The sequence below is a fragment of the Sinohyriopsis cumingii genome, chromosome 17 (assembly GCF_028554795.1).
Source record: "Sinohyriopsis cumingii isolate HCF-2022 chromosome 17, ASM2855479v2, whole genome shotgun sequence".
NCBI lineage: Eukaryota > Metazoa > Mollusca > Bivalvia > Unionida > Unionidae > Sinohyriopsis > Sinohyriopsis cumingii.
The window spans coordinates 6,762,816-6,787,367 of NC_142977.1; the positions used below are offsets into that span (position 1 = coordinate 6,762,816).

Consider the following 24,552-nt stretch of genomic DNA (forward strand, 5'->3'; position numbering starts at 1 on the left):
GTATGAACCAGGAGAGCTTGAAGGCGGTAAAAAAAGGGTTACTGATCCTATTTGGAGTGTTACCACACATAACATATCAACGATAACACGATCAACTGGTAGACCACCGATCTATAGGCTGGATTCAACTGCTCCTCGGCGTGGATTTACACGCGAGCAACTACAAGTGATACCTAACGATACTCAATTACCCCCACGTGGTCTTAACTAGCGCCGTTGCGTCTATTACACTCAAGACAGGTCAACCTCACATTGTTTTTGACATGACCGAGACTGTTATCGATCCTATCCACGGTAAATTGGCGAGTGTCTTTATCCGAATAACGCCAACTCATTATACAATTGCAACTCGCGCAGTGATTATTCTGTTGTTGTCGTAGCGAGATTATTAATTCGGCATCAATATCAAAACGCCGCTGTTTTTTTTTATCCTGTTGGCGGTAACCCGAGAGTTTTCTATCAATGACGCTTGCATCGATGGTGACTTTGTCGCCGGCTTCGTCAGTGACTCCGTCGGTGACTTCGTCACTGACTCCGTCAATAACAATTCTTCGAAGCTGATTTATCCTTCGTACTCTGGACACTGCAAGATAGACTAGATTCGACCATTCGATGCGATTATCAACTATCCAAACAATTGTGTCCGTGATGGTTAGTCCCTGCGAGGAATGTATTGTTGTTGCGTATCCTAGCGTCCACGGGGATTTATCAGCACGTAGCGCGTCCTCGACGACGCTGATATCAACGAGCACGATATCATTCAGCACGAGAATTTGTTTTTTTGTCCCCGACGCTGTCGGGGCTGGAATTTCAACTTCAATGTTCTGCCGCCGTGTGTCCGCGGGTCTATAACATAACGGCACTGGACGCGTTGGAAACTTTTCCTTATGCAACGCAAACAACCTCCGCTGAAGTGTGTCTCTGACTATCTTTCTACTCGCTACAATCAAATCGTTTGGTCTCCATGTTTCCCAGAATTCATTCAACGGCGTTTCCGGAATTACCTCGCGGATTATTTCACACTGAACTCTATCCGGCTGTAATCTGATTAATTTCTTAACCTCGCGCAGTTGTTCATCAAGTGCTCGGTAATCAGTATCGGTTTTTTCATAATAGTCCACAAAACCCCTTAACCAATCATGTGGACCCTCGCCGACAAATGGTGGTGGTTGGCCATGATCTCCACACATGATTACCGCTGTATTCGCGCGCAGCAACCACTCAAGAAACATTTGTAAAGTATCTAACGAAACAGTACATATCTCATCCCAGATGATAATGTCGGGAATAAATTTTTCACCCATTCGATCAGGAGTCCACTCACCGCCGCTGTATCGAAAAAAGCTGTGATAAGTAACGGCGTCAACATTTCGTTGTTTTATCTCTCGCGCTAGTCTATGGGTCGGTGTAAGCACGATTATACTTGCCCGCGTTCGAAATAATTCAATTACCCGAGTCGTCTTTCCTGACCCGCCACAGCCGCTTAAATAAACCGTCTTGTGTCTACAAATTGGATCAGAACACGACGGTGCATTAGACCATTCTGACAATTTATCACCGCGTAAGTAGTTGTTCTCAACGGTGACATCTGCTGACGGGGAATAATCGCGTCGTATTTCATTTTTAATTCTCCATGTACCCCAACTCTCGTCCGGACTAGTAAACCCGGCTACGTTTCCCTTGTACGCTACGTCTATATAAAACGAATCAACGGCTACTCTAACCGCGGTATCGGGGAATCTATTTATCATCGAGAATAAATTGATAGCGGCATAACCCAGCATAGACGCCCTCAAATGTGGATACGCCGGGCTCTCTCCATCGCTGTAGGTAACAACTGTACCCAACCTCGTTCCATTGGACAAGAAAGCTGTTTTGCAGTTCACGTATCTATTTTTTGCCACTGCGTCCTTGATTACGAAATCATATTCTGCGTCATCTATAATTAGCCGTGAGCAATATCGTTTGTAGTCGCAGTTTTTTCCACCTTGTGTGAACTTACCAATTATTCTTCTACCGAGATCTTTTGCCTCGTGGTTTCGTTGGTTAAATATCCTCCTGGACCATTCGATGATATATTCCTCGTCGGCATCAATGTGTTTTCTGGACTCGTCAATTATGCTATCTAGACGCTCCGGTTCTGGTAACCAGACTTCAGTCTGTGCCCGGTATGATATAATCGCGTCACTGACAATCAACGAAACTAGCATTTTACAATCAATCATATACCGTAGCAGCGCTATTGGAAGCCATCTCTTTTCAGCTATGTGTCTACCGATCCAAATATAGCAACAGCGATGGAGTCCTGCCGCGAATTCAAATGATACTATGCGAGCGAATCCGGTTAAATCAAAATCAGGCAGTGGTCCATTAATAGCAACACGAGTCATTTCATGTCTGGGGTGTCCAAATCGTTTGAAATACTCAGCGGCGGATCCATACCCGAGAAAACTCGCTGGATAACAGGCAACCATATCAACCGAGATCATAGCGTCGCGGTTGTATTCAGTGTTCCATAGTCCACCGTGATAGTATTCCAAACAACTGGATTGTACATCCGGTAGAAATTCCTTGCGCGTTGGTCTCCACGCATTTTTCCTTGCTGCAACATGAGCTACAACCGATGGAATCGTAAAACAATTTGTTAGCAGTTGTTCATCATGCTCTTCAAATTCCATGGCGGTTTTTTTCATCTTGTTGTGAAACGCTTCAGTGCGATATAATTCACCGTTTGGTCTTACAAACTGATCAAAGGTATCCATGTCGTTTTCAGCGCTGCGAAGTAACCACACTGATACAGGGTCGTTTTTACACAAACAAGCAATAGCATCAAATAGTTTCCTCTCCGCGAGAAAACCGTTCTCTTCCAGGAATTCCCCCGGGATATACTTTACTGTTCTATCCCGTGGAAATATTGTGATCGCGGGCGTCCATGCGTGTTCGTTATGATCAATAATTTTGATTGGGGCTCCATTTGATTTGTACTTTGATTCGTATAATACTTCACCGGTTATCGTTGTAACGGTTATTGGAAATCTCAGCAATGTTTCTAATCTCGCTATGTCGCTGATGGTTGCTCCACGCTCTTTTACGGTTAGTTCCCACTGGTTGATTTTGCTACGTCGTAAATCAGTCAATTTGTTTCCTCGACATGCATTTGTAAAATGCTCTATTATTCGTTCTGCTACACAATTTATCCCCGTTGACTGTTTCATCGGTTTCAGTTTTCCGATATCAGGTTTCTTATTTAACGGGTATATTCCATAAACAACTGCTGTTTCAGGATACGCTCGTTCATAGTATGGTTTGTCAATTCCGGTTAACAACCCCGGCTTGGAGTCGCGGCTGACAATGACTGTTTTCTTGTCGCTGAGAACCGGTTCAAATTTATCACGTATGATCCAATCACCTGATTCCACCCGGACAATGAATTTTACTCTGAAGAAATATCTTTTACCGTCAAGTTGTGATATTATCATTGCTGCGCGGTTGTCGTTCATGGTAGCATCAACAACACCATCAATTCGAAATGTTGACCAACTGTGAGATGCGCCATCACGCTTGAATTCATTGATACAATCGCGTATTTTATTCAACAGGGTTCTATCGTTTATTAACGCTTTTGGTGTGTCCTTGAGGACTCTATCGAGATTGAATTTAATATTTTTCCGGGGTTTAATTGCTGCCAATCTCTCAAACTCATCCATATAATTAAAACAAGTATTTAAATGAAAGAACATAGTATAATGAATCACTGCAAATGGTTGATGATTGGGTCGATAACCCCGTGCAATAAATCATGTAGAGGTGAATTCTGCGGGTATCATTTACAAAGCGTTCGTAATGGTTCTCTTGGCCCCCTACCGTGCTTGGTTTGCCACGTTGGTGTAAGAGGAAAATCGCAGTTGTGTATCAATTGTGGCGGAAAGCGATACAGAGAGTTAAAACGCTATTATGATAAACGAATAAAAAACGCCGTCATTGACCCCACCGCTGACTCAGTCATCAAAACCCCCCAAGACTACGTTGAAAGATTCATAATTAAACCAAATAATAAATTAGACAAATAGTATTATTATACAAATGGACCAAGAATTTCAGCCGCATCCTGTGTTCGTCAGTTACGAGGCGTCTCGCGACGGCATTGTTAGAAACCGCAAACTGAAGAAGCCGGTTGGTACCGTAAATAATCACGGGTATTTAATGTTTGGTGCCGGAAAGAAGAAATATCTCTGTCACAGAATCATCTATGAATGTTTTCACGGATTAATCGAAAATGGGCTTGTGATTGATCATATTAATAATAATAAGACTGATAATTCTCTTACAAACCTGCAAGCCATCTCTCAGAGTGAAAACACCAAAAAAGGTAAAACAGGGAAGCACGCAAAAAAAGCAAAGAGCGTCAAATCGTTTGATACAACAACGCACGAGGAAAAAACATTTCACTCCATGAATGCGGCAGGAAAATATTTTGATATTTGTATGCCCGCAGTACGATTTGTTGCAGAACGAGTATATCAAACAGCGATCTCAAAAAAGACGAGTCACAGAATTCGATTTTCATATATAACAGAAATTAGCGAGTGACAAGGTCACCAGCGCCTATGGCGCTGACAAGGCCACCATGACAGTGTGAAACGTTATTGTCTATTCCGGAAGAAAACAAAGTATGAACACCTTCGGAATTGATACACGGGGTTTCATTTTTTTTTATTTAAAAACAAGATGTTTTATAAGAATAATGAATATCGAAGACATCAATAATATATTAGCCGAGATTTCAAAATTAAAAAATCAAGGAATTGAATTATCTGATGGTCTCGACAGTGAAAAAATATTATCCGATTATGAGATTATTAACGAACAGTCGAAACGGGGGCGTTTTACCCTGGCCCGCGAGTACTTTTTTATAAAACGATTACAACATACGATTAATGAAAACTTGTACCACAATGACGCAAATGCATTCATTGGACTATTTACTGCCGTTGAAATAATACGAAAAAAACTCGGACGTGTTTATGAACGACGCCGGGAGATTTCTAGTAAAATCAAAAACATTAGAAGAATTATAGACGGAGCCTCCGGCGAGAAATTAGAAATTGCTTCGCAATTGCAATAATGGTAGGTGAATCACTTACTACTCGGCTAGCCAGAGAGCGGCTAGCAGCGCTTAAAAAGTTCATACCGTTACGAGACAGGGTCCGAGAACAACTTCAAACGCGGCAGCAAATGCAAACTGATTTTACTGTTGGAAGCGAACAACTCTTTGCCCCGGTAACTAAAGCGACCAAAGATGTTACGGCGGCAACTGTACCCGTTCTTGGTGCGCTTGAAAAGATAGCGGCTCAGACCGAACAAACAAAAAGGTCTTTAGAAACACTTCCTGCAAAAATAGCGGCTGCTACAACACGGAGGCCGCCACCACTCGCTATAACCGAACCACAAGAACCCTATGTTACAATGGCCGATGAAGAAGAATTAGGTGCTACTGCGAAAGAACCAGAAGAAGAAATACCCGAAGAAACACCAGAAGAAGAAATACCGGAAGAAAAAGAGGGGAATATACCCCGTATTGTACTCAAGAAGAGCACAATAGATGAAATTAGAGGCTTCAGCAGCAGGGAAGAATTAATTAATTTTACCGCCAACAATTTTGCTAAGAGCATACGAGATAAGAAGCATATCAATAGCGGTTACGAGAAAAATATAAAGTCGTTAAAAGACTGGGCAAGAATAGTGTATTTAGCAAGTAAACATAAAGATGCATTACCACATCGTAGTAAATCCGATTACGACGCATTCCACAAGGAAGTTAAGAGTATAACACCAAAAAAAGGAAAAGGATACCCTGTTGGTAAAGAATCCTACGGCGTTACCTGCCCTAATAGTGTTCTCAGTGATATATCACGGCTGGAAGTACTAATTGGAGGAAAACGAGCCGGAAATAACTCTCCGGAAATAATCAATGAGGCCGCTGATATTTGCAAGCGTTTATTTGCAGGCGGTATTATGGACATTAATGCATATCGAACGCTCATAGACGAACTCGTGGATGATTAATTGGAAAACTGGTGTTTTTAATAAGGATGATCATACACTACAACCATGATAAACCAGTACTCGTCTACGTGGTAAACTCGCGATTGCCTGTTTACCGCGCGTACTATGGAGATGGTCTCGGTAGCACCATTGCGGGGTTATTTACAAGAATGGCTCCAAAAGTAGCGCCGTTAGCCAAACAATTAGGAATGAAGGCTATTGATGTTATTCGTGATAAGGGTATTAGTGCTATTGGAGATGTTGCCGGAAAGGTGCTTTCAGTCGCGCGGGACAAACTAATGTCATTGGTGAAATCCAAGAGAAAAAAACAGAAACCACCGGTAATGCCATCAACGACAGTGATGCCTGCAAATGTCAGTAAAGTAATAAATAACGCCGTGGAAGAAAAATTAGAGTCGTTGGCGGCTCAGCCATCCGCCGATGCGGCAACCAACGCGCTCATGAACGCGATAGCGGGGAGTGGTTTAAATTCAAAGAATTTACGACGAAAAAATCGCAATTGAAAACATCAACATGATAAATAATAAAATGTTTGCGCGAACCGCTGATCCCGCGTTTGATATGGATGCCCCAGTGCGCAGGGATGATTCTGTCCGTGATTATCAATATTATTCTTATTATGCAGCGCAACCCGACCTACGATCGCGAATTGAACTTCAGGTCCAAGATACCAGTAAATACTTTCTGCCGTGTGAAGCGTTTATCGAAATCGAGGGAGAACTCGTGACAAATGCCGCCGATAATGCACCATACGCAGATGACCATCGTGTTCGAGTTGGCTTCGTCAACAACGGTATCATGGCGTTATTTGAGAGCGCCAGATATCTTATTGACGGGCGAGAAATTGAATCAATAGAACGCGAGGTTGATGTTGCAACAACGATAATTGGGTTGGCGAGATACTCGGATGATTATACAAGATCGGCGGGCCCATCTATGATGTTTTCGAAGGACACCACCAATAACGCTGACCATTTTCAGTACATCAACGTGCTGGTGGAAAAAGATACCGCAGTTGACCAGGTTGAAGCAAATAACCCAGACCGCAGAGTAAAACCAGTCGCTAATTTCAATATTATAAAAAGCACCAACAATGATTACAATCTAGGATTCGCAGCACGAGTAGGAATGTTGCAAGGACCACGCCGACAGTTTTCATGCGCGATTCCACTCCATCACATATTCGGATTCTGCAGAAATGTCAGAAAAGTTATCTATGGGGCTAAGCATACAATCGCGCTAACGCGAAGGGGCGATGATAACAATGCAATATGGCGTGCTGCTGGCGTCGCTGCCGGTAAAGTCGTTTTAACTAAAATGGCATTGTGGATGCCGGTGCTGACTCCATCAGTTACCACGGAAGCACGATTGTTAGCATTTATGGAACAGGGAGGGAAATCGCTGTTGAGTTGGCTAACGGTAACAACTGATGCTAAAGAGGATAACGTCGCCGATACGTTTACATGGCACCTAGCATCAAAACAGGGTGTTTCGGCCCCACGTCATATATTCATAGCGCTACAGAATAGGGAACGATTGGGTAATCAAGAACGCAGCCATATGATATTTGATCGATTAGGAGTCGTGGAGGTTTCGCTGAGAATAAACGGACAACAGGAACCATCCGAGGATATACAGCTTAATTACGGTGACAACCATGTCGCACGTGTGTATCATCGATTGCTGTCATATATGGGTCGTGATCAAAACGTCGACACTGGTTTGCAAATATCACAACTTGATTTTAAAAACCTGTATCCGATTTATTATTTTTCGCTGGAACATCTTGATTTAACGAGACAATCCGTCGTTGATATACACTTCCGAGCTCGTATAGCCCCAGCTGGTGTTAATTACAGAGCGGTCGCTGTCATTCTCAGTGATAAATCAATGCTGCTAGAAGGTGTTGGTGGACGAATGAGAATCGTTGATGCGCCAGTGGAAAACATGTAATTGAAAACACAAAACGCGTTTACAATAAAATGTCGTATAGTGTCGTCAGTGTAGAGTTGACTGATGGTCAAGTCAAGAAATTACGATCAAAGTCGGCTAAACAATGCGGAACCACAATAACGCTGAAGCCGTCACAGATGGCAGGTGGTAATCATAAGATATCGTTGACGGCGCGTCAAATAAAACATTTCAATGATGCGATGAAGAATAAAAAGGGTGTTCAAATAGATTTTTCAACCGCAGCAATTAAAAACATGGAAAGGACCGGTGGGATATTTCCGCTGTTAGCTGCGATTCCGGCATTAATTGCCGCGGCCGCACCAGCAGTGGCTAAGGCGGCGGCGTTAGGAGCCGTTGGTACCGCGGCGGGGATGGCATTGAAGAAGGCAACCGGGAAAGGTTACAAAAAAAAACGACCCGTAGCCGGAAAGGGTCTAAGACTACCGGGAACCCCGTATTCATGGTACTCGGGAAAGGGTCTAAGACTACCGGGAACCGTTTATTGACTCCAATGTCTAATTTTGATTTAATAGACGCCGCAAACGCGCTAGCGATAAAAAACTTCAGAGGTGTTTTCATGAGGGATCAATTACCGGCGGCACCAAGGAATATTGAAACCGGTATAATTAACCTCGATGGGTCCTCCGGAGCGGGAACTCATTGGGTTGCATACGCGATTGATCCGCGTGCAATCGTCTATTTTGATTCATACGGGTTAGCCCCGCCGAAAGAGTTCATGCGGTATATCCGGGCGTGTTCAGCCCGGGCGTGTTCAGCCCGGGTTTTTTATTCCACGCTGCCAACACAGCGATTAAGCGACCCACCGATATGTGGCCGCGAGGTATTGAACGTACTTGCGGCGATTTCATCATCGCGGAAACCACCTCATGTGGTTGTAAACGAATACACTAGTGGGGTCGTAGAAGCTCAACGGATTTTAGAGAATAACATTTACAATAACGATGATTGATATCTGGGGACGACCGGTTTCGGCGCTGAAAAAGCCCACGGAAACGGCCGCAACCGATGACATAAAAAAACTAATTGAGGATGAAATCGCTGATACGTTGAATTTAACAAGTGTTGACCCAGGTGAAATAGTTGTATTTCAAGACCGCCAGGGTAAATTGAAATCCGGTAATGTGTCACTGAATGACGTTTTAATACGACAGCGTGATACCGACGAGGGCGCTATCGCGTTGTATACCGCCGACGGACGACTCAGACCGGGTGGACATATATCAGCGGTGACGGATAGGGTAACATTAGTCCAGGACGGTTTTACAAGGTTAGATAGATCGGTGACCGAACTTGACGCGCAGGTGAAAAAATCTGCCACCGAGGTGAAAAAATCTGCCACCGAGGTGAAAAAATCTGTCACCGATATACAACTCACTACCGCTAGTTTTTTTGGAACCCCGACGGTAACCGAACCGAATCTTGCAACAATAAAAAATACTATTTTGGAGTTTACGACGCTGTCGGGCCAATTTACCTCGTTACGAAAAAATGTTAACAGGATCGATGACAACTTTGATAAATTCCTTGGTAAAAAAAATACCAAACCGGATGAAATCACAATAACTATAAATGATATCACTGCGTATGGACAGGAAATAGAAACAATCAAAACTGATGTTGCAACGAACAAAAGGAGTGTAGACGCGCATGAACGGGAAATAGAAATAATCGGCGCTAATGTTGCAACGATCATAAATAATGTAGACTCGCATGGACGGAAAATAGAAACAATCAAAACTGATGTTACAACGATCATAAATAATATGGACACGCATACACAGGAAATAGGAACAATCAAAACTGATATTGAAGCGAACAAAAAGGGTGTGGACGCGCATACACAGGAAATAGGAACAATCAAAACCGATATTGAAGCGAACAAAAAAAATGTAGACGCGTATTGGCGGGGAATAGGATTAATCAAAACTGATGTTGCAGCGAACAAAAAAGGTATAGACGTACATACATATGAAATAGGAACAATCAAACTTGATGTTGCAGCGAACAAAAAAAGTATGACCGAGAATACACGGGAAATAGAAACAATCAAAACTAATGTTGAAGCGATTAAAGACGGACTACCGAGAATAACAGAGCAACTCGAAACTAATATTGAAGCGAACAAAAAAAATGTAGACACGTATGGAGGGGAAATAAAAACAATCAAAACTGATGTTGAAGCGATTAAGGACAGACTACCCAGAATGACAGAGCAATTCGAAAAAATAAAAATCCCTCATGAGAACATCATCAACACAGTATACACAATTTGGCATGGATCATTCGATTGGACTCCTACACAGAATACAGTAAATATTACCGCAACTGTTAAGGGTATTTATCGATTGACACTGGTTTCAATGATGCAGTTTAATATATTATCGTCGAGTTCATCCGGGTTTAACAATACAATATCAACAATTATAGACAGGAACGCAACTGAACAGTTTACAATTTATGCCGTTGATAGAAATCTAACCCGGGCAAACATTACATGGTATGTGGAATTTGCAGCGAATCTAAGTAATTAAAAACACTAACCCTTTTAAAATAAAAATGACCACCAAGGAAGTTGAATCAGAGGTATCACCGACGTCACATCAATATCGATTCGATACCGCAAAAGAATTTTCCGCGAATTTGAAAACGCTTTCCGAACAATACCGTGCAAAAATAAAAAAATACCGCAGAAAAATAACCGCCATCGACGCGGTCGTGTACTCGGTATCGGGTATAGTAGCTGGCGCCGGTGTTATTTTATCCACGGTGACCACGATAACCCCGATCGCTGTTCCAATCGCTATCTCCGCGATGACAACAGTTGCTGGAGTTGCCAACGCAATCACTAGGAAGATATCATCGTGTTTTCAGAAAAAACTCAACGAGTATACAGTAAAACATCAAATAGTATCCGACGCATACTCGAAATTATCCGGGTTGATCTCGTTATCGATTGATAATTTATTCGTATCCGATGTTGAATTCTCCACGATGGTCCAGTTGTATAGCTCCGCGATGTCAAAAATCGAGGATTTTCAACTGGAAGCCGAAACCACCTGGTTGTTGAAATTAGACACTAAAGACAACAAATAATAATAATGTCGCTGAACCCCGAAGGGTTTCAATTACTTCAGCGGATCGCGGAGAACACCACTCCGGTACAAACAAGTATGATATCGATAACGTCAACGAAGCCAGAATTCAATGTAAACTTCCCTTCTCCGATTCCAGTAAAGGAAATAGCGCTGGCAAAATTGCGAATATATCACAGTTGGCCTAATATTCGAGCGAACGCATTTAACGGACAACAACCTAATAACTCGCTGGTTTTTGCACGGACAAATAAACCCGATGGAACCCCAAACTGGGAGGAGGTTACAATACCAACTGGGTCATACCAAATAGAGCAAATCAATAAAGAATTTCAACGCAGAATAAAATCGATCACAGGAAAGGAATCAAAAATCGCTATTACGGTTCATGAACCGACGTTATCATCGACGATTGAAATAAGCACACCGGGGTATATGGTTGATATTTATAACAGTTCAATAAGAACCATACTAGGATGGCCTAAGAATCCACCTTATGAAAACCCCGAGGGTAAACAATCGTATCATGAGATTAATCCCAATTATCGAGATGTTTTGTTTGTTATGAAAAACTCGTCACCCCCCGACTGGTTTACATTTCAAGACAGGAATACCATGTATTGGTATTTTAGGTACGAGAAAACTCCTGGATCGCACATCAATGCCGAACTTAATTTAAATGATATCGATAGGTTTTTTATCGAGATTAATCGTATTTGCCAATCACAACTAGAACAGCTACGGGAAACAAAAGCACGAAAACACATTGAGGTGTTAAATCAACTTATATCAGACATGGAATATATCAATGAAAGAATCATCGGGGTAATATCCACTAGCAGAATTGATAATAAACAAAAATTCCTAACCGAGTATAATATCGCAGAAGCCGATTTACCCGATTTCAAGTTTCCAGGATACAACGCGCCAGAACTAAGAAAGTCTCTTAATGATTTTCTCGGTCCATCAACTTATATCCTCAGACACGATAACGGGGATGATGGTAGGCATATTGCTCCATACAACGTAAATATCGCATCGGTGATAGCAATCAATCTAGTGTGTGATGTTATCGAAGGGAGTTACCAGGTAGATACCAATCAATCAAATCAAGCTCAACAGGGATATATCCTTTATTCATTTTCACCAACAGCCCCTCCGGGATTTTTAATCGTTGAGAATCCGATTAATCCGGTCTATATGCGATGCCATGATCGGTTTTTAACGAGAATTAATTTTAAACTCACCGATCAGTCAAATAACCTAATTGATCTACAGGAGGAGGAGTTAGTGATCACTCTGTTTGTAAGATCATTGTAAGCAGCAGAGGGGGCGATGACATCGACGCGGTCGTCGATGTGCTTACTGGACGCTGACGACGCTGGGGATCGGCGCGCAGAAGGTGTTAATTAAACCAAATGACGTCACCATCGTGTAAGATGGACCGACGTCGTTTTTTTTTTACCAGGCGCTGACGACACTAGATCGTTGAGTGCAGAAAGTAATAATTAAGCAAAATAACGATTGGACAAAATGTCGGATTCGCCCCCTCTGCTGCTGATGACATTATGCCCATACATGCATGCATTGATGACATTATGCCCATGCATGCATTTATTGATGACATTATGCCCATACATACATGGATTGATGACATTATACCCATACAAGCATGAATTAATGACATTATGCCTATACATGCATGGATTGACAATATGCCCAAACATGCATGCATTGACAGTATACGCATACATGCATTGATTGATGACAGTATACTCATACATGTATGCATTAATGACATGCCATTACAAGCATAATGTTGACATTATGCCCATACATACATTTACTGATGACATTATGGCCATACATGCATGCATTGATGACAATATGCCCATACATGTATGCATTGATGACATTATGCCCATACATGCATGCATTGATGACATACCCATACATGCATGCATTGATGACAGTATGCCCATACATGTATGCATTGATGACAGTATGCCCATACATGCATGCATTGATGACATACCCATACATGCATGCATTGATGACAGTATGCCTATACATGCATGGATTGACAATATGCCCAAACATTCATGCATTGATGACATTATGCCCATACATGCATGCATTGATGACATTATGCCCATACATGCATTTATTGATGACTGTATGTCCATACATGCATGTACTGATTGACAGTATACCCATACATACATGCATTGATTGATAACAGTATAATCATACATGTATGCATTAATGACATGCCATTACCAGCATAATGTTGACATTATGCCCATACATGCATTTACTGATGACATTATGCCCATACATGCATGCATTGATGACATTATGCCCATACATGCATGCATTGATGACATTATGCCCATACATGCATGCACTGATGACATTATGCCCATACATGCATGCATTGATGACATACCCATACATGCATGCATTGATGACAGTATGCCCATACATGCATGCACTGATGACATACCCATACATGCATGCACTGATGACATACCCATACAAGCATGCATTGATGACATTATGTCCATACATGCATGCATTGATAACATACCCATACATGCATGCATTGATGACAGTATGCCCATACATGTATGCACTGATGACATTATGCCCATACAGGTATGCATTGATGACATACCCATACAAGCATGCATTGATGACAGTATGCCCATACATGTATGCATTGATGACATTATGTCCATACATATATGCATTGATGACATTATGTCCATACATGCATGCATTGATGACATTATGTCCATGCATGCATTGATGACACTATGCAAACATGCATGCATTGATGACACTATGCCCATACATGTATGCATTGATGACAGCATGTCCATACATACATGCATTGATGACACTATGCCCATACATGCATGCATTGATGACACTATCCCCATACATGTATGCACTGATGACATTATGCCCATACATGCAAGCATTGATGACAGTATGTCCATACATGCATGCATTGATGACATACCCATACATACATGCATTGATGACATTATGCCCATACATGCATGCATTGATGACATACCCATACATGTATGCATTGATGACATACCCATACATGTATGCATTGATGACATACCCATACATGCATGTATTGATGACATACCCATACATGCATTGATGACAGTATGCCCATACATGTATGCATTGATGACAGTATGCCCATACATGCATGCATTGATGACAGTATGCCCATACATGCATGCATTGACGACACTATGTCCTTACATGTATGCATTGATGACATGCCCATACATGTATGCACTGATGACAGTATGCCCATACATGCATGCACTGATGACAGTATGCCCATACATGCATGCACTGATGACAGTATGTCCATACATTCATGCATTGATGACAAACCCATACATGCATGCATTGATGACATACCCATACATGCATGCACTGATGACAATATGCCCATACATGTATGCATTGATGACATACCCATACAAACATGCATTGATGACATTAGGCCCATACATGCGTGAAGCAATATTATGCCCACACACACACATTTACTGATGACAGTATTCCCATACATGCATGCATTAAGGACATGTCATTACAAGCATAATGATGACATCATGCCCATATGTGCATTTATTGATGACAGTACACTCATACATGCATTTACTGATGACAGTATGCCCATATATGCATGCATTGATGACATAATGATGCTCTGAAGTTTGTGAAATGTTTTTACTTCACTAAAAATCCTCTCACAATTAGCATTAGAGTGTGGTAAAGAAAATGTCCTGACATAAAATAACCCAGATGACTATTTTCATTCGGGCACACGAGTAATCCTTTTCAATTTTACTGTCTGGAAAAAAGTGTACAAAATAAATCACCAGTATCACTGGCAACTGAAAAAGGAAGGTTCCTTTCTAATAGAAATTTAGTAAAACGAACTTCAGATTGAATTACAGCAAGTTTCTCTCTGGTATTTATAAACATTTTAAGTTCAGGTTGTGCTGTTGATGATGAAGCAGCAAGTTGATGTTTATTAGATTTTCATGGGCGCCTCCATGACCAACAGCAAAATCACAATTACACAATTTGCAAAATGCAAAGTTTTCTCCTTTACTAGATGGTTTCACAAATTTAAACATGATGGTATAATTGTCTTTGCAGTTCTGTTTTCTTTCCTTTGCTGCAGAAAATTCTGAATCTTCTGCTTTCCTTTTCTATGTGAAAAAGATGAGATACAGTGATACTGGCACATGCTTTGCACAATAAATATGGTGGTTAGCTCAAATTCAAATGAACCAATCATGTTTTAGTACTCTGTATCACTATATACATGCAATACATTTACTCTAATGTAACCAGAGTCCTGTTCTAAAGAGAAAATTTCCAAGGAAATTTGTAATTAAATTTTTTATTACAAAAACAGATTTTTAACACGAAAAACATACAACTGTATTCAAGGGTACAAATAAGGAAAAAATGGAACACTTGGCAGCTATGGTACATGCATGCACCAATGACATTATGCCCATACATGAATGCTTTGATGACATTATGCCCACAAATGTATGCACTGGTGACATTATGCCCATACATGCATGCACCAATGACATTATGTCCATACACACATGCATTGATGAACATACATGAATGTTTTGATGACATTATGCCCATACACGCATGCATTGAAGAACATACATGAATGTTTTGATGACATTATGCCTACAAATGTATGCACTGATGACATTATGCCTATACATGAATGTTTTGAAGACATTATGCCTACAAATGCATGCACTGATGACATTAAGCCCATACATGAATGTTTTGATGACATTATGCCTACAAATGTATGCAATGATGACATTATGCCTATACATGATTGTTTTGATGACATTATGCCTACAAATGCATGCACTGATGACATTATGCCCATACATGCATGAATTGATGATATCATGAACATACATGAATGTTTTGATGACATTATGCCCATACATGCATGCATTGATGACATTATGCCCATACAAGCATGCATTGATGACATTATGCCCATACATGCATGCATTGATGACATTATGCCCATACATGCATGCATTGATATCATGAACATACATGAATGTTTTGATGACATTATGCCTACACATGTATGCACTGATGATATTATGCCCATACATGCATGCATTGATGACATTATGCCCATACATGCATGCATTGATGACATTATACCCATACATGCATGCATTGATGACATTATGCCCATACATGCATGAATTGATGACATTATGCCAATACATGCATGAATTGATGACATTATGCCCATACATGCATGAATTGATATCATGAACATACATGCATGCATTGATGACATTATGCCCATACATGCATGCATTGATGACATTATGCCCATACATGCATGCATTGATGACATTATGCCCATACATGCATGAATTGATGACATTATGCCCATACATGCATGAATTGATGATATCATGCCCATACATGCATGAATTGATGATATCATGAACATACATGAATAAATGGACAAGATCAATAACTGACAGAAGAAAAGCTTCTACAACAAATTACTTGCCTGTAACTTTGAGTTCTTCTCTCTCATCTGTTGGAAGGGTTTCTTGAAATTTAGTGTTAACACAATTCAGCTCTGTTTCATACTGAAAAAAGATACCTTTCATAAACACAAAAATAACTCATAATTCAGTTAAAAGATGTATATTTAAAATGTAATGACTTACTGTTAACCACAGGTTTTTCTTTAAATTAATGGTTTTCATGAGTTTTAAAAATGATCATAGATTTAATATTAGCATCTTTTATTGTGTTAATAAAGTCTTTGATGACAGAAAAATATAGAACTTTACTGGCAATTGATCCTCTGCCACTTGCTGTCAAGTCATATATTTAAAAAAACAGTAAACCTGAAACCTGTTACGTTCAGCATGGATATAATCACATGTATAGGCCCATTTTTACATTGCTACATTTTGAATTAAAAATAAGCTATAGTTGACAACATCCAATTCAAGAACTGCCTTTTTCAATGCACAGAATGACTAGTATACACACTGCAGTTACGACACGAAGTCAAACCTTTATATTTAATTAATCTTTATTCATAAGCATGTTGATATTTTTAAAAGAAAGATGTTCAATAATAAATTGTATAACTTTCTTTAGGTTTACCACATTATAAGTACCACCCGCTTACAAGTCAAGCTCCAGCTACATAGACTCCTATCTGCTGGTGATGGTATATCGGGGTCTGTGCAGTTTTTTTAGGAGTGATCAGGATAACAAACAACATGGACCCTCATCGTCTATATTTACCCATGGTTAAGCCCCCCCCCCAAATTATTTGGCTTATACGCAAGTATATATGGTGTGTGATCTAATATGTGCTCAGGTTTCATTTCCACATACACATTAAAGAAGAGTTGTTTATTTATTGTTTAAGTATATTTAATTTGAATTGTTTGTTAGTTTTTATTTCTCCATGATTATACATTATGCATAATCGTATTCTAGACCTGACTTCGTCCAAAATCAAGTTCATGTTGCACTTGACCAGTAAAATTGTCTTATGGACAACAGAATGTATAGCTAATATTTTTCCTATGACTGTGGATTGAGTATTCAGATTATTAATGTGAACTTGTTTATCTTAGTCTGAGTCTGGGACACTGGAAGTGCCCCATGAAAAGTCCTGGTCTACCTGATGTTTACCACATTCTTTATTATTATTTTGCAACAGATTTTATCTTGCTGATAACTTAGAATTTTCGAGAAATGAACTTTTGACCGTCATCCTGGTTTTACTTGTGTGTCTTATTTTTTTATAATCTTGTTCATTTGAGAAATTACTCATTGTTGCTTTAAAATCTATAGCAAAGTCATTCTTATGGTTGTGTTCAGTATTTAATTTGGGTGGAATTATTTATTCAAATTATTAATCACTGGAAATACAAGTGATCCTTATTACTATTCTTGGACAGAAACATTAACTTGGATTTATAGTGAATTCAGACAAGGTCATTTTGGATTATATTATTGTGATTCATCAAAGACTGTTGGCACAACATCACACTTCAGGCAACTGGCACACCACATTCGAGACTACAGGCACTTCAACCCTTTCAATATTGGAATTTAATTGGAATACCACTGGTATTCAGTTGGAACTGTATTCATTAGGACTAGTGATAGAATTTTTTTGGACTACATATTTGGGATTTAATTAACAATACTGTAAGTTCTTCTTAAATTTTTACTTTGTGTTCCAGGGAAATAAATTGTTGGCTAAATTTTTACAAAACATGCTGGTTTTCGCTCTTTTCTATTACTTAATTTAAAACCATAGTCATAATATTACGTCCTACATTATTTCAAAATATTGAGTTAAGTTCACCCAATGCTGCACAAGTAAAGTGCATGCTATGAGAAAACCAATAGACCTTGAACACACTGGCCATGGATTGCACCACATTCAGGGTACTTGTAGACTTGAGGTAGACAGTAACTATACAATACAAAAACTCTTGTCAGGGAGCTGTCCACTTTACAGGAGCAAAATCTTCAGCAGTAGAGGTATGTGAATTATAAAACTCTATTCTTTTCACTACATGTATTATGTGATCAAATAATTTTTTACACTGGATGTTCCAGTATTTATTCTCAATTTTAGAAAAAGTCAGACATATGTCATATAACTCTATGTTATCAGATGCTGTTTAGTCTGTTTTCAAGTTCACCATTTTATAACTGAACAAATGAATTTAATCAATTTCAATGTTGCATGTATTACGGATGGAATAAAATGTTCCAGTGCTGCATAATATAAATGTATTCAGAGCACAGTATAATTGTACTTGGTGCATAATACAAATGTAATTAGTTCAAACTGAAATTATCTGTGATTTATTATTAAGCTCACATCAATTTACTGTATAGTGAGACCTAGCAATCACATTTCCAAAACTCACTAAGTCATATTAAGGTTTACCTTTAACTTTTTCATCTTACTGTGGACTTGACACACACGTCTTGGTCTTTTTATTTAAACAAAATACATCAAATATGCAAAATTTGGAAGCAACCGAAATGCATTCATTCGATTTAACCACTGTTCATTCTAAGAAAATTTACCTGAAGCTGATTTTTATCTGATTCATCAAGAAACACTGCTAACGTTGATCCTACACATTCAGTAAGCTGAAATGATAAATCAGATACAAGCTGAGAATGACTGAAAAAAGAATCAAAGATAAATGTTTGTTGAAAAAAAACCAGCATACCTTAGAAAGTGGATCTGATTTAGTGACTCAAAACTTATTTTGCTCAATTTCTGTTACAACAATCATAAGTTTTAACTAAAGAAAACTTCTTCCTATGACCTTTATTGCGATGACAAGAAAGTCAAAGGGCTGACAAATCTTGTGCCAAAGCTCTGGGGCTGTATAAATGCAGAGTCTAGACATATATCTTTAAGCAAAGCCCAGGGGCTACAAGAAAATGCAGAGTCTATAAAATAATCTTTTGGCAAAGCCCTAGGGCTACAATAATGCAGAGTTCAGACATGAATCTTTTAGCAATGCCCTGGGGCAACAAGAAAATGCAGTCTATACACAAATCTTTCAGCAAAGCCCTAGGGCTACAAGAATGCAAAGTCTGGACTATGCTGGAATCTACAATTTTCAAAACAAATCAGAACTACAATGACTCTCCAACAAAACCACTGTTTTCACTGTATATTCCAACACACACACACACACACACACACACACAAACATGACAGTGACCCAAGGGTCATAATGCAAAATATGTCAAATATATAATGCATCTTCCTGCAGCACAGTTTGAAGTCTGGCCAGAAAATATTTCAAAATGTACATGTAATTGAAATTTGTGTACAATGATCTTGGACTCTCTCCTACAGACCCCAGACATAGAAGCCAATAATGACATACCTGTCATATGGTCACCATTTAAAACACATAACAGAGATTTATGAATTTCCACACATTGGTTTAGAGCAATGGTATGATCGATGAATGGAGAGATGACAGACATCACAATATCCCCTATGCTTTAAAATGTCTGGGAGTAAAAAAATCTGTCATGAAATAGAACAATTGTTGATGACCACTCATAAAAGTTACAAAACTAAGTGATCATGCAACTAGTTTTCATAGTAATGTGACTTCTCTCTACCAGTGACTATACGGTCCTTTTCTAGCAGCCTTTTGGGTTACCATTGGATTCTGAAATGCATTGAACCAGGATGTTTTAATAAAAGTATCTTAGGGCATGGGATATTTAAATGTTGCTTTACATTTAAAAAATAACTGTGACTTTCAATATACAAAAAGAATAAACATTTTAGACTGGAAGAACAGGACAGCATAATCTGAAACCTTACTAACTTTGATAAGTAATAAAATAGCATTTTTCTCAAGTGTGTGATTTTTAATGTAGCTTTAACAATTTTTCAGTCAAAACACTACGATGTCTGCAGTGTGACAGTTTATAGTGATGTCTAGCACTGGGGCATCATGCCGCAGACATGTAGCATGATGTCCCACCCAGTTACATTATCCTGACACCAGGCTGACCAGTCCTAACACTAACCTCTTAATGCTGAGCGCCAAGCAAGGCAGCTGTTAGTACTATTTTTGTAAGTCTTTGGTATGACTCGGCTGGGGATTGAACCCACGACCTACCTCATCCGAGGTGGATGCTCTAACCACTATGCCACCAGAGTGGTCTTTTTCTGAAGTGAGGGTGAAATATGTTCTAAGATATAAGGATGCAACAAATTAATAGCTAAATACACTGACATTCTGCTACAAAAAAAATTTCCCCCAGGAATTCAGATAAGACCAATTATTCTTCCTTGTAACTCCTAAGCATTAAAACCATCTCTGATAATGAACAATACGAGTTTGAAATTAGCCACTGTGTCAACCATTTTGGGTGTATGATCAGTACCTTTTTCAGTTAGGATATGACATGCCTTCCTTAATCTTTGGCAAAAAAATCATCTTGATATGACCATCCATTGTGAAAAATCAAGTTTCTCAATATCTATGTTCACTGTGCCAACCAAATTTGATTGGCACCCTTTTCATTCAAAATTAAACAGATATCACAATCAGACTTCAGCTGAAAACTCAATGTTAGTATCAATTTCCATTTAGGAATAGCAACAAGCTTTTCAAGATGGCTGCCATTGTGGCTGCACTGGTTGCATCAGCACCATTTTGACAAAAACCCAATGTGAGTAGGACTTTTCCATGGAATAGCTATAAGGCTTTTTAAGATTTTGAGAATATCTAGTGGTTCCTAACTGACAATCTGATGTCCCATATGGCTGCATGGCAGCCACTTTGAAAATCTTGTTATTGCTATCAAATAAGCAAAATCTTTATTTAAGTCCAGCTAGACATCATAAAATGTCTTTCAGTGAAAATGCTCACTGATATTCAGAAACAGCAGCAAGATTCAGTGTCAGATCAGGGCAATTTTTGTTTTGGTCAATCCACTAGAGAACATAAGATGCCATTTAGTGATACACCCATCCATTCAGAACAAGTACAGATAGCAATATTTTCAAGATCACTGTGGTAGCCATATTTGATTTTAGGCAGAACCATTTTTTGTTTAGGAGCAATCAGACATCATTAGAAGTCTTCTTGTGAAACAATCCATGCCACTATCACTCTCCATTCAGGTGAATTTGCAATAAGAACAATTTCAAAATGGCTGTAGTGACAGCAATACCAGACATCAGACTGTCACCATTTTCATTACAGACCAAATAAACAATATAAAAGGTTATTTTATAGATAATAACCATTCAACAAGATTTTCAAGATGGTGGAGGCCATAATGAATGAATTTTTATTTAGGACCAACTAACAAAATTCATGCGATATAGTGATAACAAGATTTTGGCCAACTGGATTTTTGAATCTCACCATTCCATTTATGACCAACTAGACATCATATGAAGTCTTCTGGTGAAAACTGCATGTTGATGTGATTTTTGATTCAGGGGAGCCAAGATAGTATGCCTGACTCATGACTGAAAGGGCGAGGTTTGAATCCAGCCAGTAGATCAGCTTGCGTTGGCTACTGTAGTGCATGCTTGGGCGAGGCACTTTGCTCCAAAGGCCTCGGCATTAAATAATCTAGTTATGCTGATGTGCTGAAAAAAAACACCAAATTAAGCCAAAACTTTCCATTCAAGATTTTCAAGGCTGCTCTGGTGGCTGGCCATATACTGGATGTCTGAGCAACACCATTTTCATTTAAGACCAACTAGACCTTGGCATGAATGATGGACAAAAGGCCGTCCCATATGCTCTTCTAGTCTATGACCAGTGGAGGTAAGAAAGGGCACTCAAGCATGAAAACATAGCCACAATAGCTTAAAGTTGAGTTACTATGATTTTGACGGATCAACATACAGCTGTAAAAAGTTTACAAACGTTCTACTGGGTACCAGTCAATCTTAATTTCAAACCAAACAGAAACTCTTGATGTAAGCAGAAAGACTGCTCAATGTACTATTGTGGTGCCTAGAACAGTCCATTTCAGTAAAAACTTTGTTATCAATGTCCATTATTTTCAATGTTTAAATATTTCTATTAAAAAAACAACTGAACAAATACAATTTAAGGAATTAGAGATTATCAAAGATGGTGGACTACATCATATATGTTGCTTGAAACATAGACTCATCCATACAAATACTCGCCCATGCAAATACTCATCCATGCAAATATGGCAACTGTGTTCTGAAAGAAACTCCCACTTGATTCAAATGCCAATTTGATTGTGTCTGAGATCCCCTGGCAAGAATCAGGTTAGGAATTATAAATTGATGAACCAAATGACAAAGTTTTGTTAATTTTTATATCCTGGATGCTTTTTGTTTTTAAAATTGGTAGGGGGTGGGGTACAAACCAACAGGAGAGTGTGCAAATACAACAGAACATATTTCATCAACCCATAATTTAGGACATCTATTTAGATCTTATCTAATAAGGAAACCAAAGTAAACATCAATAAATGCATAATTCTTTTATTTTATCAGACTTTAATTAATGTGTGTCCTTACAGGCACAGCTTTACATCTGTAGACAACTGCTAGACAACACATGTCAAAATTAATTTAAAAAATCCCATTTGCCATGATAATACATTGCCAAAGTAGCATCTGGCATGCTAGTTTAATTGATTCAAATGAAAACAATGATGATTAATTTCTCAATCCTACCATGAAGAGTGTGATTTTGGTTTATTCATTTTTTGCCAGCATCCGGCAAGACCTGTCAGAAAAATTTATTTATTAACTTTTACTTATTATAACCTGGTCCTTATTATAACCTGGTCTTTGTTTATACAACAATACCTAAACTGAGATTCAAAACTTATCTATCCCTCTTAAATTTATAAGATAGCAATTATGTCTGTGCAACTGTGCACATGTTGGTTTTCCATGATGTCACAGTTTTAGGACATCTTGGAATTTAATTTAAAGCCACTACCTATTAACATGACCTATTTAGAAAAGGGTCTATATAATAAAGCTAAATTCTTAGTCAACGCATTTATCCCTTACGGAACTGCAACTGATGAAAATGTGAAAGTCATTCAATGTAAGACTACTGTACCATGACAAGCCTGCTATGTCATTTTGCACGAGTCATTTTTCAGGACAAGACCAAGCCTCTTCAATACATTACTGACTATAAATACTAACGTGACTTTCATCACGCATCTTTCAACTTGTTTTGTGTTGATTTTGATATGGATATTACATCGAACCATCACTGATTTTATATTATGTTCAAAGTTATTTTAATATGTACGCAAAATATATGCAACCAAGCAGAGACACGTAAACCCGCATCCGACTTGTATCGTCCTGATGGGTCGTCAGAGAATCTGAAAATACATTTATCTGACAGCTGTTTCTAAAGCTAAATATTAATTTGAACTTACCTCTTCCGTTGGGGTTTGATTTGGTTTTCTCTTCAATCTGTTCCAGTTTACAATATTGCCGCTCTGCACGAGCAATGTACAGGCTTTCGGTATCAACAAGACTTCGTCAGCCATGTTTGTAGCTATGAATCTCAATAGTACTTAACACACAACAGATATGGTTTATTCAGGGGTCGAAATTAAGATAGGGGGAGTAACTCTTACTCAGGTGCTAACATTAATAATAATAATGAGGACTCTGTATAGCGCCTCATCTTTAGAAGCTCTAAGCGCTTTACAACATTAGACAACACCTGTAAAATAAAAAACATAATAATATTATTACAAAAACAAACACCATGAAATTAGAAAAACA

General features: G+C 39.0%; 1 protein-coding gene across 1 annotated transcript in view; it reads right to left on the reverse strand.

Annotated features, from left to right (window-relative positions):
• Positions 1-24,350, reverse strand: part of LOC149777688 (glutamate--cysteine ligase regulatory subunit-like) — a 38,478-nt gene extending 14,128 nt beyond the window's left edge. The window contains exons 1-3 of the mRNA XM_089938739.1: positions 24,198-24,350; positions 19,335-19,400; positions 16,765-16,846 (exon numbers count right to left, since the gene is read on the reverse strand). Of these exons, the coding sequence (XP_089794865.1) occupies positions 16,765-16,846; positions 19,335-19,400; positions 24,198-24,311 (262 nt within the window). The 5' untranslated portion in view covers positions 24,312-24,350. The remainder of the gene's footprint in view (positions 1-16,764; positions 16,847-19,334; positions 19,401-24,197) is intronic.
• Between the last annotated feature and the right edge of the window lie 202 nt (positions 24,351-24,552).